The sequence below is a fragment of the Protopterus annectens genome, chromosome 4.part1 (genome assembly GCF_019279795.1).
Source record: "Protopterus annectens isolate FY-2018-M chromosome 4.part1, PAN1.0, whole genome shotgun sequence".
Lineage (NCBI taxonomy): Eukaryota > Metazoa > Chordata > Ceratodontiformes > Protopteridae > Protopterus > Protopterus annectens.
The window spans coordinates 560,597,206-560,617,068 of NC_056734.1; the positions used below are offsets into that span (position 1 = coordinate 560,597,206).

General features: G+C 35.4%; 1 protein-coding gene across 2 annotated transcripts in view; it reads left to right on the forward strand.

Moving 5' to 3' along the window:
* PAX3 (paired box 3) overlaps nucleotides 1–19,863 on the forward strand; it is a 362,599-nt gene that overhangs the window by 328,096 nt on the left and 14,640 nt on the right. For both annotated transcript variants that reach the window (XM_044070370.1, XM_044070371.1), the window contains exons 6-7: nucleotides 2,760–2,925; nucleotides 7,744–7,955. In XM_044070370.1, the coding sequence (XP_043926305.1) occupies nucleotides 2,760–2,925; nucleotides 7,744–7,955 (378 nt within the window). The remainder of the gene's footprint in view (nucleotides 1–2,759; nucleotides 2,926–7,743; nucleotides 7,956–19,863) is intronic.

Sequence of the window (19,863 nt, forward strand, 5' to 3'; positions counted from 1 at the left end):
TCTGAGGAGAATATAGAAGGGATTTATGGCAGGGAAGGCATTTTCGCCTTTTGCATACAATCTTATAATGTGAAGTGTGGAGTACCAGAATGGAGCAAAAATGAATAGGTGATGAGAAAAAATTAAAAGAAATGATAAAATATATAATTTAATATAGATATTTCGAGATTGGACTGTCCGTTACAATAAATATATAGCTGTATTACTGTAGATTATATTGTGGTATTTGAAATTAATTTTTTGCCATTAAGTAATGTGGGGCTGTTATCTTTAGGTAGAAATGGCCCAGGGAGATTTGGTGTGTGGGAATATAATATTAAGTTATTTCTAAACGTAATAGTGATAGGTATACTTAGCACGTTTGTGAAAAAAAGGTTAACCACATGGGAAAATATAAGTATGTGTGATTGTGTTGTTTTAATGATAATCAGATGTATTTGTTAATATAAGCATGACTAGAAACTGTTACATTTGAATATGCTGAATTTTCTAATTTAACGACTAAAACCAAAACAAATAACAACTGAATAAGTTTATTTTCTTCACTCGAATTTTGTAATTTAACAGGTAACTAGGTGCTTGACATACAAGGAAAAATAGTGTGTCTATAGATAATGACAAGGGAAGAAAAATCAGCAAAGAAAAGCATTTAAATGAATTTATTAAGGTAAAAAGATTGTGTAGATAGAGAAATAAACAAAATCTAAAGTGAACTATTTTCTTGAATAGTATGATACAAAATAAATAATAGACAAATAAACCATTATAACAGTGGAAAGCCAGATAACTAAATATAAGGATATAATGATGGAAATGTCTTATTACTAGAAAAATATAATTCCAAGGAAGGGAAGTTTCTCAAAATGAATGCCATCTGCTCAATTTATTTTATCAAGGCAAGACGTTGTTAGCAGTGTTAGAGATGGAGTTAACAAAAGAGTAATAAGGACAGTCAACCTCTTTATTATGAATGTGGTTAATAGAGCAAGAACTAGTTGAAGTGTGAGGGCTTCTTAAGGGTCGGTAGGAATGCAAAGTTAAAGGATTTTTTTCTACTAAAGAAAAGAAGACATTTTGAATGACTGAAAATCTTGTGCCATGCTTCTTTTTCAAATATAGACTTCAAGTTAGTAATGACCGTTACTCTACAAAGATCTTTGGAAATGTTAGCAGAAACTACATAAGCCATAATTACGAATAAGTCAGACGAATTATAACATGGATTCTGTCTGCTCATCAATGAATATTTACTTGGGTAAGTCTGACTAGGCAGAGTCAATATTCAGCATTCCAAAGACATGTCGTAATGAAATCATTACAATAGGCATACACAAAGTAAAAAGAAATATGTAAGAAAAGAGCTAAGTAGATCTCATTCTAGATATATGACATACAAAAAGAGAAAGAAGTGATGTAGTTATATCATATAATATGAGCAATATACAAAATATAAAGGATTATTTTGGAAAAAAGGTATCTGATTTTCTAAAAGACAACAAAAGCTGTGTATGCTAGCTGGAACTAATTTGGTCACTGTTTTTTGTAGTAAAAAGAGCTTTTCTTCTATACCAAAATCCTTGTCCCTCTACTCAGTGTCATTCAAACTCCTGAGGGGTGATCTCCACTTAGCCTTTTGTACTCTGTATGACCCAGCACTCTTTTAAATAGAACCAAGTAGTAAAGCAAACACCCATTCCAGAGACCAAAACCTTTAGTACCACATCAACACCAAATAACGTGACAGACCACAATGTGTAGCCTATTTCTGGAATAGGTTGCCCTTACCTATCAAGCAGAGTACTTTCCTAATACCTTTAAAGTCATTCTAAGTGACTAGATAAGTGGAGAAACTTTACTTAATTTATGCAACAATTCTGATAAACAGGAAGGTATAGAAATGACAAGAAGAAACTTAGCAATGCTGACAGAATGTTAAAATGTGACAGCTTAGAAAGTAAAAATATTGCATTTGTAAAACAAAAACATTGGAAAGGGGCACACAGCTAAATAGAAGTGGACACAGCACAAAAACTAAGTAACAGATCCTTTGCTGGGCATATCGCATGACCACAAACTAGTCAGCCTCCTAGTTTGTGTAGACTACAGGGGCTGTAGCGAAAGCTGTGAGGTAGAACACTAAAGATATTATTATTGTTTCAGTGTTAGATAGCTGGAGATATTCCATATGCAGTACTGGGCACTGTTTCAAATGCCTCATTTTTGTATAAACACAAATAGGATATGGAATGTTTACCAGAGATTGATGTAAAGAGTGTATCAGCTATACCAAAAGTAATACAGAGAGAAACTCCAAGACCTTAGCATATGCGATCTTTAAATAAGAGGTTGAGAAGCAAGATAAAAGCCTTTAAGTACCTCAAGGGACTCTGTGGAGCTAAATTAACTGTCATCTTTTAAAAAAGTGAACTAAAGAAACGAGTATCTAATTTGAAGATACAGTCAGGATTTTCTTTTACAGAAATGATAATTTTAAGAAATTCTAATCATGTTCAAGACTACATGCAGCAAACATGAGGTAGTGTATATCAGGAAGGAACAGTAACAATCTGCTGCAGTTTAGACAATGGGCAAACTAGGTGGCCCAATTTCTGTTTGTCATCGGTCAAAATCTGTTACTAGGTGTCTGTGCACTTGCAAGATGAATTTCTGAAATGGTTCATCAATTTGTCAGCTTCCTCTAAGATATAGATATCATAATGTGGTATTTTAATGTTATATTTCTGTTTTTATATTGCAAGGTTTGGTTTAGTAACAGAAGAGCAAGGTGGAGAAAACAAGCGGGGGCTAGTCAGCTAATGGCCTTCAACCATCTCATCCCAGGAGGATTCCCACCCACAGCTGTGACAGCTCTTCAACCATACCAGCTTCCAGAAACACCTTACCAGCCCACTTCTATACCACAAGGTAAAAGTTAATGTTCATATCCTGTTCTATGTCCTTGCTAAACCATAATGTAAAACTCTAGTGCTCACATAACCTTCTATGTCCAATGTAATGGACACATCAAGACACACCTGCAAAACACATGGTGATTCACAATGTAAAGGTCTATGTTCTCAGTACACTATGTTCTTTAAGCTGGTACTATTTTGTTGGTTTTGAATATTTTAATAACTACAAAACTGAATGACCAGCAGCCAGCAGAGTAAAAATACTTCACTTTGCTAAGCATCAGACGTATGCAAACTGTTCTAATAACTATGTATTGCCTTTTTTGTATAATTTCTGTCTGGGTAAGTGTCTTTTCTCTGTTTCAGACAGTAGAGGTACCTGCAAGTATCCCATTATTATATCTGACATGGTCAAGAATTTAGCCTTTCCCAGTCTTTGTATTAGTCCCTCAACATTAGATAATGACTAGCTGTCAGTTTTTGAAATGCTGTTGAGTTTCCTAAAATCAGTACAGATGATTGTTTCATTAGACAGTGGGAGTAATACTATGTGTCTGACATTTTGTCTCCTTCATCACCTTAGTTTTTGCACTTCTTTCTCTGTAGTTTTTATGTTAACCTTTTTGCCAGGAATAGGCTGACTATGGTGTTGAATCAGGCCTGTTCTGTCAGGCAGCTCTGAAAAGACTTCTTTACCTCTTAAAGAAACTCCTTTGCTTCTTGTTTTCATGCTTTGGACAAGTGTGTCATCTACCGGAACTACAAGCATGCAAGTCATTTTTCTTTCATTACCAGGCCCGCTAGTCGGTGTTGCTAAACTAACTACAGAGGCCTGTGTTTCTTTCAATGCTTTGTAAACCTGTCCTGGTGTTCTTTTACCAGACTGTCTTGCTCTGTAGTTCATATGACTTGATTTTTTTACTGTATCAAAAAGACCAAGACATTTATCCAAAAATGTGTTTGCTGTAGAGAGGGCCAAACACTTGATCTCCAACTTTGAATTCCTGGTCTTTGCATTACTGGTATTTACCCCTTGTTGAATAGCCTGGGATCTTTCAAAAAGTTCCAAAATGATGGGCATCACTACATTCAGCCTATTGTGCAAACTGGTATAGTGTTCTGTGATACTTTTAGTCAGGGGTTTCTCTTCTTCCCAAGTTTTTGCGACAATATTTAACAGCCTACTAGGGTGCTGGCTATATACAAACTCCAAAAGACTGAACCCTGTTGAGGCTTGTTGTACTGCTGTAATGGCAGACAGAAGGATTGGTATTAACTGATCTCAGTTTTTAACATCTTCTTTAATAACTATTTTTTTCAGCAATAACTTTAATGCTCACTTAAAACACTTCACTTACCGATTTGTGAGGGTGGTGCACTGAGGTTTTTAATTGCTTGACCTTAAAGCTTTGTCTCAGCTGATGCTTTTATTCTGGGCATATATGGAGTCTCCTAGTCAACAAGAATTTCCTCGGATATCTCTGCTTTGGAAAATAATAAGACTAACTTCCTAGCGGTAGATTTAGCACTAATTTTACTCAGGGGAATAACTTCAGGGTAATTAGCTGCATAGTCCAGAATAAACCAAATGTATTGAAACCAATTGCTGGATTTTACCAGTGGTCCAGCAATATGTTTAAAGAGCACTTATTTGATAGGTATTGGAATCAAGGGGGTTTCGAAGATGGAGATGACGGGCTGTTTCTGGCAGTCAGGGCACCCAGCATGGAATTTCTCCACTTCTGTCATGATTCCTGGCTGGTAAATCCTTGCAGGGATCAGTGTTTTGGTCTTGTTCATTCCTAGTTGTCCTAGTCTGTGGCTATGTGCTAACCTCATTACTAGGTATCTGAAATGTTTGAGCACTAAAAGGGATGCACTACATTCTCTTTGTCCTTACTTACCGTGTACAATAAATCATTTTGTATATGAGTAAGATGTAGAAACATTTTGTTCATCTTCCTCCCCTAAATCTCTAGTCATATTTTCCCCTGCTGTACTTAAAGTGGCGTCTTCCCAGAGTGCGTTTTTAAAGTTTATCCATATTACATGGAAGTCAGCTACCTTAGGAGTTTCCTCACAGTCTGTCTATCATGACTTATAAGACACTGCCTCCTCCTGTTTCAATACAAGGTCTGTGGTCTTAATATGTAACTCTTCTCCGAAGAAAGGCAATTCATGCCAGTATTGTTTCGTGACTCTACCTTGCTCATGTTTCTTGTTCTTTTCTTCTGTAACCCTGATACATCATACACTCTTTTTTCTATTTAAGGTTCCTGTTTAATAAATCAAGAGAATTATCATTAAGGCTCTGTTTAAAGTTGTCTTGTCTTTTAGTAAACAGTACTGATTTGAAATGATGGAACCTGCTATAGTGTGTCCTGAAACACAGAGACTGAATGGCGTAAACATCGGACCTGTATATACCAAGTCCAGCATGCCATTTTTTGGAATATTCCCTTTTTCTCTGAGGTATGGAGTTTATATATATATATATATATATATATATATATATATATATATATATATATATATATATATATATACAGCGGATCATCTGTTTCTATTTCTTCCTGTCCTCTGCATCTTGCTCTGTCACACCAACCACCTGCATGTCCTCTCTCACCACATCATAAACCTTATCTTAGGCCTTCCTCTTTTCCTGTTACCTGGTAGCTTCATCCTTAGCATCTTTTTCCCAATATACTCAGCATCCCTCCTCAGCACATGTCCAAACCAACGTAATCTTGTCTCTCTGGCTTTGTCTCCAAACCTTCCAACCTGGGCTGACCCTCTAATATACTTATTCCTAATCCTGTCCACCCTTGTCACACCCAGTGCAAATCTTAACATTGTTAACTCTGCCACATCCAGCTCTAACTCCTGCCTTTTTGTCAATGCCACTGTCTCCAACCCATATAACATAGCTGGTCTCACTACCCTCTTGTAGAACTTCCCGTTGATTCTTACTGGTATTCGTCTGTCACAAATCACTCCTGACACTCTTCTCCACCCACTCCATCCTGTCTGTACTCTCTTCTTCACCTCTCTTCCACACTCAACATTACTCTGAACTATTGATCCCAAGTATTTAAACTCATCCACCTTCGCCACCTCTACTCCTTGCATCCTCACCATTTCTCTATCCTCCCTCTCATTCACACACATATATTCTGTCTTAGTCCTGCTGAACTTCATTCTTCTTCTCTCTAGTGCATATCTCCATCTCTCCAGGGTCTCCTCCACCTGTTCCTTACTCTAACTACAGATCACAATGACAAAGTTTGTATATATATATATATATATATATATATATATATATATATATATATATATATATATATATATATATATATATATATATATATATATATATATATATATATATATATATATATATATATATATATATATATATATATATATATATATATATATATATATATATGGGTGTGGTGAGAGTAGGTGGCTCACCTACCCCACATAGGGAGGTGCAGGGGGGCTTGACTACCTGCAAAAAAGAAGTTTTAAGGAGGAGAGTGATTTTTGTGATTCACACTTTTTCTGTGTTTTTGGTCTTTTTTTTTTTGGCTTTTCAGCACTTGGCATTTTGCGTGCTGACATTTCAATATGGAGCCTTAGTAAACACTACCCTCTTATTTTTATTTTCATTTTTATTTGTTTTTCTCTCTTCATCCAAGTACAAGTGGACACCATCCTTCTGTAGGATACTCTCTCTTTGTCTCACTGTGACTGACCACCACCCTGCCATTCTATTTTCTTCTCTAGGTTGCTTTCCCTCTGCAAACAGTTTGCTAGAACATAATTTGTCTTTTGTTTTAATTTTTTCTTATTTACAGAGGCTCATTTTCTAGAACTTTCTCTTCCATGAATTTTTTGCTTTACTTGAGTTTAGAACTCTGACTAGGGACTGTTTCCTCCACTGTTGGTGTATTTTTGTTGTGAGATTTCTCCTTCTCATCTCTTCACCTGCTGTTTGGACTTTTACATTTCTGGGACTATCTGTGTCAGTCTGACAGAATGTTTAGAATTATGCTTCGGTTGCGCATTTTCCAAACGTCCTAACTTCATTTTCTTGCAGTACATCCTTTCTCTGCAAGTCTTATTTTTATTCTCCTATAGGTTGAGAGCAGGAATGGCACACCAGGTAATCAGGCACAGTAGTCCCTTGGGATACCAATCATTTTCTCTTACTTTCTTTCACACATTTGAAACAGACACCGTGTTTGCTCTCAAACAAATGCATATTACATCCTCTTCTTCACATTAGCTTTTCATAGGCTATATTAGTCTAAAAACAACATCACTGCTTCCTTGCACAAGGCCTTAAAATACTCATCTGCTGAACCAGCGACCAGATGGAAAGAAGCTGTTAATAAAATCCAAAAGTAAAAATGGTGTTGAGAGTGGGATGAGAAAAAGGGTGTGCATTCAAGTTGGAAAGATATCTGCAGCAGTTAAGAGACATAATAGTGATATTAATAAGTCTATGTTTGCTCCCTCTTTTCCCATCATATTTTATCATAAGATGCTTGTTGTCTGCAACTTACACTTATGCTTAAAGAATGGAAAGTGTTTGAATTACTTGGTATTTTTTTATCTTTAAATTCAAGTATTTGGATTTAAAAAAGGAAGACATTCCTCATCACTGTAACTTGGAATATTCACATGAAAGAAAGAAATATTGTGCCATTTGCTGGGTACTATTAGCTTGACCAACAAATAATACAGACTATGATGTCTGAGCTGATGAGTTTGTGGCTTCATTTCTAAGTAACTCACCAGTAAAGGAATGTTCTTTTCATTTTAGCTGTTTCAGATTCCAGCAGCACAGTGCACAGACCTCAACCATTGCCTCCCACAACTGTCCATCAAAGTGGCATTTCTAGTCCTGACAGCAGTTCGGCATACTGTCTCCCCACAAGCAGGCATGGATTTTCAGGCTATACAGACAGCTTTGTGCCTCCATCTGGACCTTCAAACCCCATGAATCCTTCTATTGGAAATGGTCTTTCACCTCAGGTCAGTACTGCATTTCTAGGTTGTTCAATTACTGTACACAGGAATAAGACCCTCCTGCCAGAGGCAGCATTCTTTTTGTTTTGCTGAATTTAAATCTTTATATTCCTACTTACCTATGTGATTTTGTTGCACTCAGCTAATTTTAAACAGTGTTTGTTAAACTAAATATATAAAAGAAACAGCATATTCCAATAGAACACATCTAATAACACTCAATAAAAACAATGTTAACAATAAAAAGTAAAAAATAATAATCCTTTTATTCAAGCCAAAGTAACCTCTTTCATCTTACAAATTTTCAAGATTTCATCAAATGATAGTGCTTACTTTGGTATGAATAAAGTGTTTTTTATTTTCAACTGTTTTATTACTTTTGTTTAAATGAAACTTATCTTACAAATTTTCACCTGTAAACCTGTATTATGTTTTTGCATTTCAATATTAAATATAGGTTGTATGTCTGAAGAGTATATCAAGTATTTTTAGACAAATTTAGTGAATGTGTTAGTTATTTCATTGTCAGATATAGTGAAGGCCTAAATATGCCCACAACAGTTTAAAATAAGACAGCAAATATGAAAATAAGCAATTGGTACAGGTCAATCAATTTGATGGCTGCTTGGAAGGTAGGAAGAGAGTTATTTATTGATTGATTGATTGGCATTTGTTTACTGGGAAAGTACAGCTTGGCACAGGTGCCCTTTTTCAGTGGAGGACTGGGGGGAAAAGCTCCAATTAATCTGTACATTGAAGTCATAAAATTGCTCCTAGAGTTTTAATATGAAAGCAGTAATAAAGAAGACATGTTATTGTGACTTCAGAAAATGTAGAAAGCCCTGCTTAAGAAAATGCAATTTCAACTTGTATCAAGTTTACTTGACAGAGAAAAAAAAGACCTTTTGACTTCAATTCATCAGCTGTAATTGCAAATATTTAAATCAGAAGCCTATTTTATGCTGTTGAAGTATTCACTCAGGCAGTTGTTTTGCATTAATATTTGAGTATGTATGTATTCTGTATGTGTTTTGAAATTAGTATCACAACGCAATGTGTTTTGAATGAAATTATGTCAACTAGGTTGGTAATTCAGCGTGAAGGAGGTTGTTAGATTTTTCTACATGTAGCAGCTGTTTGAACTTGACATTATTAACACTTTTTAAAATGTAATCTTTTATAGTAATCATGTGGTAGGTGGGGCTTAACTGAGGTGTCAAGGGCTTTTCATCACCACATTCCATGAGCTGTCGCCAAGGTGATGAAATCTATAATTACAGCAATAGGCTGATGAAGATCTACGACACTGTTCTAATGATTTTATCTTTGCTTCCAAGACCGTCATGGCTGTGACAAATGAAGGAAATGTGGAATGATAAAAATGAAAACTGAAAAGAAAATTACAGTCAATTACACACTAATCAGCAGCTATTGCTTCTGTTGATGCTGTGAGGCCATTCTAATAGGCATAAAATTAGATTTTAATGACACAAAGGGTGGCTAGAACACCATTTACAGTACTGGGCTGTCTTCTTTTTCTTTCACTTGAGCTTTTTCTGTTGTTGGTGTGCATTATGACTTCTGTAAAAAGTGATAACTATATGAGGCTGAAAGCTAAGAGAATTACTGGATTAAAAAAGCAAGACATATCAAAAAAAGTAAAATATTTTACCTTAGGATAAACATCCTCATGTCCTCCAGATTTGACATAGTGGACCTTATGGTCCGGTTTATAGAATCATATTACAAAAAAAAAGATGCAGTTTACTTTGTGCTTTTAATCCCGGAAACATTATGTCATGAAATGTATGATGGACCAGTTAACCTTTTTTGAGATTATTCAGAAGGATAAAGTCCTAGTAGTCACTAAAGCAGCTTTTCTCTCATATTTAAGAAGTTACAAAATGTGAATGTTTCTCTTTTAATCTATCTACATATACTTTTACACACACACACACACACACACACACACACACACACATATATATATATATATATATATATATATATATATATATATATATATATATATATATATATATATATATTTGTTGTTGTTGTTTGTCTTTTGGCTTTTCCCGGTTAGGGGTCGCCACAGCGGAACTCTGGTCCGCTAATGATTGGCAGTAGATTTTCACCAATGCCAAGGTGCCAGCTCGACGTCCAACCTTCAACGAAGGCACACCCTTACGCATGTCTTTTGAATGCCACCCAACCGCGGGGAGGACATGCAGACTCCACACAGAAGGCACTCCCTGCACTCCAGCCGAGAATCGAATGGGAGAACCTCTATGCTATATATATATATATATGTGTGTATGTGTGTGTGTGTGTGTGTGTGTGTGTGTGTGTGTGTCTACGCATCTGTTTTGGCACCAGGACAGAAATGTCCTGTATTATAATGGGGCAAAGACATCCTGAACAGTTATCAGAATAAACCAGAAAAGCAGCTTCTCTGCCTTGTGACAACATGGTGTCATAATTCATAATTCAGCTTGGTGTAGCTTGTACTGAGAAAGTGTGTTAAGAAAGCTCCTAAAAACTACATGGGACTAGTCCATATGTAGTACTGCAACAATTATAATTTCTTGATCTGCTATACATTAGCTACAATTGATATGGATCTTATTTTTCCTTCTGTGGACACTGTGGCAAGATATCTCAGTACTGCAGAACATTTTTAAAGTGAAAAATTATGCAATGTGTCAAGATATCTCAGTACTGCAGAACATTTTTAAAGTGAAAAGTGATACAAATGACATTTTCTTTTTTTTTGGCTGAGAGCAAATACACAGTCACTGGTCTGCAAATGTCATTATCAAGAAACAGCCGGTTCATCTGTTAAAGCTGCTTTTTTCATTACTGTGGAGAGACTGTGTAAAGCAAAAGAGGTTAGATGGTGTTTATAGGAGTGGGGGAGGGCTGAACTGCAATTACTAGCATGTGTGCTAACGGCAGAAGGCAACAGGCTAATGCTACTGTGTTAAGTGGCGGTGCCTATCAATTGGTATAAATTCTAATCAGGCGCAGCATACAAACATACCAAAAACCCGTTTGGTACTCTGCAGTAGCTAATATCCAAATTCAAACACATTTTTTAAATGTGAGCTGTCCTGCAGTCACTGCTTAATGCTTTGACATACAAGTTTGGCTGATTAAAAGGCATGACACGTATGTAATTTGTGATGTTAAAATGACTGCTGCGTATTTCCTGGGAAGATTGTCGAGTTTAGTTGTACTTCCATGGAATGTGGAATTGGTACAACAGTGTATATGCAGAGGTGGGATTACTTTCGTATAAAGTTAAAATAATTTAGCACCTGTGTGTTTTCTGAAAAAAAAGTAACTAAAGCATTTACTGAGCTAATGTGTTGCTTTTATTACTTGTGAAGCACTGATACTGTAGTTTCATGTAAATGATGACAGATTATTCATTTATCAGATAGCTGCAAAGGTATACATTGTTGAGCAAAAATGCTGGTGTAGTAATACACTAATGCAGGTAGCTTTATCTTCTTTTTTTCTCTAAGCACTGTTAAACAATTTTTTAGGACATCTATTTTTTTAAGATATTTTAAGTTTCGTAATCATCACTACAAAACTTGATGTTTTATAACTTTCACAGGGCTTCCTTACACATGCATGATATAAAATTATCGAGTGTCAGTAGCCTGCAGAAAAAAAGATAAATGTTGTAACACAACACTTTTTGCCGTAGGAAATTATTGACTTTGTGAGTTCTAATTGTGCTGTGGCACTCATTCACATTTTAGGGAGGGTCCTTTCTTTCATCTTAATAAAAACAGAGCTGGTAGATGTATGTTTGGTGGTGTGGGGGGCTTGTCCTTCTGTAAAAAAACAAGAAAAAATAAAATTTTCACCCTTTTAGTTTTCAGCCATTTTTATTTTTGTTCTTTTGAGACATCGACTATCAGGAAGTAGGCATTTCATAGTAGAACCCTATCATAGCCTGTGTAGTTTTTCATGTCCAGTAACTTATTAGGTGCATTATAGAAAGGGACAGCTAAATGACAACTCTATTAACTGTTTTTTTTTTTTTCTTAATTACAAATGTAACATTTCAAGAAAAAGACTTTTGTTACATCTATACATTTGTTGGATTCTTCCTAAAACTAATGTCTTTCAGCTTTTCCCGGTTAGGGGTTGGCACAGCGGAACTCCGGTCCACTAATGATTGGCAGTGGGTTTTTAACGGTGCCGAGTTGCCACCCTGATGCCCAACCTTCAAAGAAGGCACAACCATTCACGCACACACCTATCCGCATGCATTATATATATATGTGTGTGTGCATATATATATATACATATATATATATATATATATATATATATATATATATATATATATATATATGTATATATATATATATATTTTTTTCAACAGTCACTTGCCATCCTAGTAATGATACTTGTACTGTAAAGATTTAAGCATTCTTTCTACCCGCAGGCTGTGCAGAAATAATAAATGTACATCTGCTGTGGCGTGGGAACTCTGTGCCCCTTTCCTTCAAAGTAAATTTATAGGTAGGCTGGTGAGATGCACTTAGCTCAACTTTCTGCGGACTCCTGTTAAACTGCACTGTACTATGGCTCTCTACTAAGAGCTACAGAATACTGAACATTGTTAGCAACAATTCCATTAATTTTCATACCAGAAATGTAGAGTGCACATTCTAGTCTCAAAAGGTTTACTGACACATAATAAGCTAAAAGTTTTATCTAAAAAAATTACTTTGACAAGAACAGGGAAATGTTTGAGGTTCTGGGGACAACTTATTTCTTGATATATTTCTTTAATTTTCTTTGGCAACTGAGCTCAATTATTCTAAACAAATAACTTCTAGAAATCACGCAACTGGCACTCTGTGCAATTTTTTTTATTTGTTGCTTGCTTTTATTGACAATACAGTCTAGTGACTATGGTAATAAACTATGAACCATTTATTTCCTGTAGACCTATGTTTTACATCCACAAACCATAAGGCTATATGGTAGCATTTGTGGAAGTTAGTTTAGCTGTAGATACTGGTTTATCCCATAAAAAAAACAACTTTTTTTGCTTAAAAGAGTAAATAAATAAACAAACAAATGAACAGATGAATGAATGAACAAATAAATAAAAACATGCATATTTGTGTGCATGCTTGAGTGTACCATTTTATTACCTTACTGGTCCTTACCAGCCTGATTATCTAACCCTCTCATTGCCTTATTTATTAATCCATCCCCGTCTTATTTGGTATTAGCAGCTCAGAGCTCTGTACTAGGAGTCTCTCCTTTTCAGAGAGAATGCCTTTATGTAGCTGTAGCTTTATTCAGGATACAGTAGGTGAGAGTTATCATTTGACTTTTATATGCAACTGACTTGACATTTTTCTGTGTGTGTCTAGTCAATCCCCTTCCTTGTGAGCTTGGATAACACTGAATAAAATACCTTGTTTGATATACTTTGAACACACTGTGCACATTTACTGGAATGTATACACCTGTGCTGTGTGTGTGTGTGGACCAGGCTTTCCCTCTCTTCAATTGGAAATTACATTCTCCAAGAGGCACTTCTTGTGTAGAAGTCCTCTCATAATGTCCTCTGTACTTAGCTGATACTGACCACTCCCTTTTACCTCAGTCTATGATATGACAGTTAAAGCACAACATTTATATACCACTAGACTGATAAAAGTATACCCATTTATTTAACAATGACTAAATAAATACATAGGTATAAAACATAACTAAAACTAAAATATTAACTCACAGAACTATCTTTTGAGACACTTTTACAGTCACATTTTTGAAAGATTTGATAATGATGTTAGAACCCAGGATATTTGATCCACATAAACACAGTGCCACATAATTATAAATGGTTCAAGTACATAGTCGTACTTTCTGCTGCAAGATGTTTTTCTTTTAGCAAAAGACATACGTGGGGTGTGAAATGGCTGAGAATAAGCTGCTTTGTTTTTCATATACAGAAGAGAAGTGAATTTTCAGTTCTTCTCACTGTTTATGTGTGAATTAATCTATTAAACTATTTGCTTAGTCCAGAGTAGACAGAAACACTAAAACAACATGGAGTGGAGTTCTAATTTAAAATTGAGATATCTATTTTGTGCTATGGATTAGACATTCTGCTCATAATATTTGTTTTATTGCTTTCAGCTGACAGTTCTTTACAGCAGATATGTTCAGACTTGGGGTTTATTTAGTTGCACCCATTTCTTATGTTTTTTTTATTAATAAAAGTAGATTTTAGTCTCCTTACTGGCATTGCTATTGTCACAGTATGCATGCTTATTTGTTTATTTATTTGAACTGTTAAATCCTACTAAGCTTATTGATCTTCTAAAAGGGAGTCTTGTCATGATAGCTATATATACTGGAGGGAATTCAGCCATGACACCAGGAAAACAGCCTTGCTGTTCATGAAGGTGTAGTCTTATTTATTTGTTAGCCGCATAAGTGAACTAGTTCTTTCTGGACCTTTTCCAGCCATCATCTTGGCCACAAGATCTGTTCAAAATGCAAGATATATATATATATATATATATATATATATATATATATATATATATGCACACACACATATGTATATATATATATATATATATATATATATATATATATATATAGACAATTAGTATAGCCAGTCTAGTTAGTCAGCAATTAAGTTAGGCTGAGTTGAGGAGTATGTAAATTTCACACAGGCAGTAGCTGGAGGTTAGAATTAAATATGTGACCCTGAAGCTGTGAAGCAGATGCTATATGACCATGAACATCTACAACTAAACATCTTCATCATCATTTTTAAAAATACAGTTCCAAAACTATATGCATTTATTTGTAATATCAATCCAACAACAGCAAACCATGGTACAAAATACCAGCAGCGGTAAAATTGATTTAATAAATAAAATACTTGCTTCATATTTAAATTAATAGGTTGTACATAACTAAAACAGTGCATACCCCTTCATTAATAAACTATTACAGCTATGTGAGCATATAGTCAGTATGAGGAATACAAAAATAAAAAGTGGGTTTAGAGGTTATTTAATATGTTGTAAACCTTGCAAGGGCATCAGTTAATCTAAATCATATATTTTCTCCTTGCAGCTTGAACTGCTTTAGATAGAAATGTAAAACAAAACACAGATATTTCTACAAGAAAAGAAAGAGATAACGTACAAGGCAAAGTATAAATATGAGTTGGCTTGCTAAATGAACTTATATTACATTTTGGCATATAAAGAATAAAAAACCTAAATGCTTATGCAGTTCTTTTAATGTGTGGGGGGTTGGGTGATATGCTGTACCCACTGACGTAGGGTCCGTCAGAAGATATTTTGTTTATCATTACTCTACTTGCTTCATTAAACATTTATCACCACTTTTGGCCATAATGTCAGTTACTGTAGCTTCACCCTGTTCACTAATAGGCAAAATAGGAGACTTCACACACCATGCACAAGAGTATAAACACCAAAAATACCATACATTCATAAACAAAGCATGTACAAATTACATTTACTACACTTAGGATTTAAAAAAGTACAACACAATGAAATAAAAGAAAAGAAAACAAGAACCACAGTGATCCACACTAAACCGATGGGAACAATTTCTTTCTAGCAAAACCAGTCTGAAGAGAAACAGTGAAGCTTGATAAAGCGTAAAGTAATATAACCATATCAAACTATTACAACATAATCAATAAATTAACAAAGGATAAAATTACCTCACAAATGGAGTAGAAAGACATCCCTGTAGCAGCCTGTTTATAAACAGCTATGTAACTTAAATAAACCAGTTCAATATTCAACATATGCAATTTTTGTATCCTGTTAAACTGAATGAGAAATGTTAATCCATAATAAATATGCAGAAAATGAATACATGGAATATTTATGATATGACTGTGTAAAATAAAAAACCTTATACAATACATTTAGGGTATACATTTCCTGCATTGTGGCTCCGTCATTCATCGTGCCTAACCTGCAGTACAATTACATGGTCAGACAGCAGACCTCACACTCTACATTTATGTATCTCAGGTGGCTGCAACTACCTACACAAAAGGTTGTTTAACTGATATGTGTTACTAAAATTTGGATTGACATTGATGTACATAGGGTAGAAATGGTCTAGAAGCTCTGCGTCATTTAGTCAGGTGCATTTCTAAGTTTTATATTTAATTCTAGTTAATATTTATTTACAGTATGAAATATATATTCGGTACATGCGATATAAAAGGTAATTTGAAATACGAGATACTCCAAGCTGTGTTACACCAGAGAGTTGTCCCTGTCAACATACACACACACACACACACACACACACACACACACACACACACACACACACACACACACACACACACACACACACACACACTGTTTCTCTCAGAAAACTGATATACACATATGTGGACATGAGCACACATGCACACTCATACACACACACACACACACACACACACACACACACACACACACACACGCGCAATTGCATTTATATGTGTGCATATTTATAGACATTCCCTGTGTACCTCACTGTGTTGCACAGTATTCACACACATCCATTTACCTGATTCCCGCATGTTGCCTTTTTGACCCCTTCCACATAAAGATAGCTCATCTCTTGTCGTTGCTTTTCACCTGACAGAGGGTGAGAAATATAGGCACCTAAGCCATTTTTAAATCACACACGAACTGACCTTCTTAATCACTGACTGAACAATTAGTGAAGATAGATGAAGTTGTTAATTTTTGTTTAACCCAGACTTGACTCCCCTATGGTACATCTCCAGAGTTCTGCTATACAGACTGCCACATTAAATTTTGAGAATTGCTTCTCAGTTTAGGAAATTTTGTATTGTTTTGGTCTACCAAATTAATGCTAGGCTGCCTTCTTATATTACTAATATCTGCTATATGAGTGAGATGTTCATTAAAATAAGAACCATGGTTGTAAAACAAAACTATTGGAACTGATCTGCATTTATCAGAATACTTTTGCCAAGTTTATGCTTTCTGCAGTCACTAAATGTGTACCTCAACTAGCAATATTTTCATTTTGAAGTTTTTGACAGTTAAAGGGATAACAATAGTATGAAGACTATGACATGGGTTGCAAACAAAGGATCATCAGTAACTTGTTCTGGGTGCTAATATTCACAAAAAATTCTAAAAAGAAAAAAGGAAAAATAATTAGAATTCGGAAGAAATAACTCCAACAATGTAATGTGATATGAAATACTGACATTAAACCAGTTGCTACTTTGTGGTTCACTCTGTGGTACAGAGAGATGGCGCCAAGACTGTGAGGCAAATGACCTGGGATCAGCTGATGACACAGGCACTGGAGGAGTTGGCAAGGGAAAGTGGGACTGAGCAGCCAATGCCAGCTCCCCCATTGTGGGGGAGGGGTATCATATTACTTGCTAGGGCGAAAGAGATGCATAGCATGTAGCACATGGGTTGGGGGCATGACTAAGCAACAAGCCACATCCATTGGTAGTGTTTGTGTGGCATGTACATGAAGATGCACATTCACAAAATGAGACATAGCTGGCAGTCATGTTTGCTAACACATATGTCACCACTGGGGAGGGTGGGGAATTAGGGCAAAAAAAAATCAGAAAAAAATCATGGCTACCTGAATGATAGCTGTGGCACAACTGGTTGCTAACTCAGTGATGGGGAATAAATAGGCATGTCCAGACTGTAAGTAGGAAAAGAGGCAGAAAATTATATATACATACACATCTAGCTATCTCTTTATATGTAATATATGGGTGAATTTAATTCTATCACATGTTCATTTTATCCAACATATTGTGCAGTACAACACGTTGGATATTTATTTTATTGAAAAGAGCTGTTAATTAGTTGTAAGAGTTTACTTTATATTGGGTGTGGAGACTTTGCTCTTGCCCTACTCTTGTGCAGCTTTGGAATATATAAGTAGCAGGAGGTTTGGGAAATCTGTGGGTTTTAACCTTCCCCACAAGCAAAAATGCTTTTATTTGAATTTTTTTTTTTGGTAAGTTGTGTTTTGATTTGTCCTTTCAGTCAGTTTGGTTTTAATAAGTTCATTGTAGACATAAATAAAAGATAATAATAACTTACTCCATAACTTCATAAAAATAGCATTCTAACACATCTCCCATTACAAAATAAATTATTCTGAAGTATACATGACAAATGCTTGGCTGTATCCCTACATCTGAACTTGACAGACAACAAGGACAGTATTAACATAACTAGTCATTTGTGCCTTTATGGTTTTAAAACCATACAGTCAAGAAGTTATGCACTGGATGGGTGGAGAGGAGTCACGTGATTGCAATGTAAAGGTTAAATTACATAACATTCATAAAGATGTGCTGAAGAGCCTGTAACTCCTAAAGTTATGTTATCCAACCCTTTTGTTTAGCAGTTAAGACTCATCACAAGTTTACTGCATGAAAAAAAAAACACCGTATGATGCAAATTTTGTCACTGTTTGGGCATATGATTTCTTCAATTAGAAAAAGGCCAAGGAACTAAAAGTAAAGATTAAAACAATGAAAAGTGCAATCGATGCTTACATAAAACTTCTGTAAATATGGACATAATTATAGTTTATGTCAATCAATGGTCTCAAGTTTCACTTATTTACACAGACAACTTGTCGTGCTATGGCATAACAAATACTGCTGTACACAGTGAACATAAGAAGGCGAATGAAGCCCTTATTCTGGAGTAGAGAACTAAGACAGCAGCACATCTGATTTTAACTTGGAAGCTTGTAATTATTCAAAGAATAACTTTCAAAATGATTTGGTGAAAGCCTACCGTGCCCTTCCTGTGTAGGTGACAGGGTCAGGATACAGACTTTAACTGATATGTCATACTCCCTTGAGCACTTTCCTCTTCTCGTATCACACAGACATAAGCAAAAATCGAATTATTTGGATGTTAATCAGCTACAGGTTGATTCCTAAGGCAGTCTTGCTGGCAAAACTGACTGGAAATGGTTTATGCACTTTGAATGTTAAAATATTTTGCTACTGCAGTTTGGTAGAAATGTCTTCAAGCTACTAAAACTTGTATGAGGCGCTATAGAACATATATTATATACATTTCATACTTGTACCAGATGTGAAACTGTCACAAAGTTACTTCATTAACATAATAATCATCTCAAAAATTGTTATACTTGTAGTACGTACTGATTCTTTGAGTTGAGCTCTTCTGCAGGTGGTTGATCATCGAAGCTGAATATAATTTTAAAGAATGAAATCAAGCATTGCTAGGCAGCTATTAAAGAACAGCCATAATGTGGGCAGTCATTACTGAGTTTAACAGAACTTAGCACTGGATTTTATAAGGTTTGTTCTTTCAGCTGCGTTGAAATGCTTGTCCTAAACAAGAATTCTAGACATTGAATAGAATGACTGATCAGAAAAGTACATGTAGATTAAGAATGCAGTCCTGTATATCATCTCTGTCCTTAGGTAGATATGTATATATTGGTATTCATTAGTTAGATAAAATAAAAAAAAACACTGACACAATGTGCTACTGACTCCATAGTATGTGAAAGGTCAGAGAACAGTATTTGATGGTAAGATGAGAATGACCTATGGTAACGTGGCTCTTGTTTGGTGAAGAAGGTTTCAAATGCCTATGAGCAGTAGAACACAAAAGGCAAGTGTGTTGTGGTAGGATACATAAAACAAGAGAGACGGGGTTGTACAGAGAAGGATGTGTGGAGGCAATAGGGCAAAATCATACTACAGAACTGAATATTGCAGTATCTACACAGAGAATTACATGGGAAATGCCGTGGCCACTGGAAGCTACAATAGAAAGGGCACTGGGGTGAGAGATGGTGAAAAGCACAA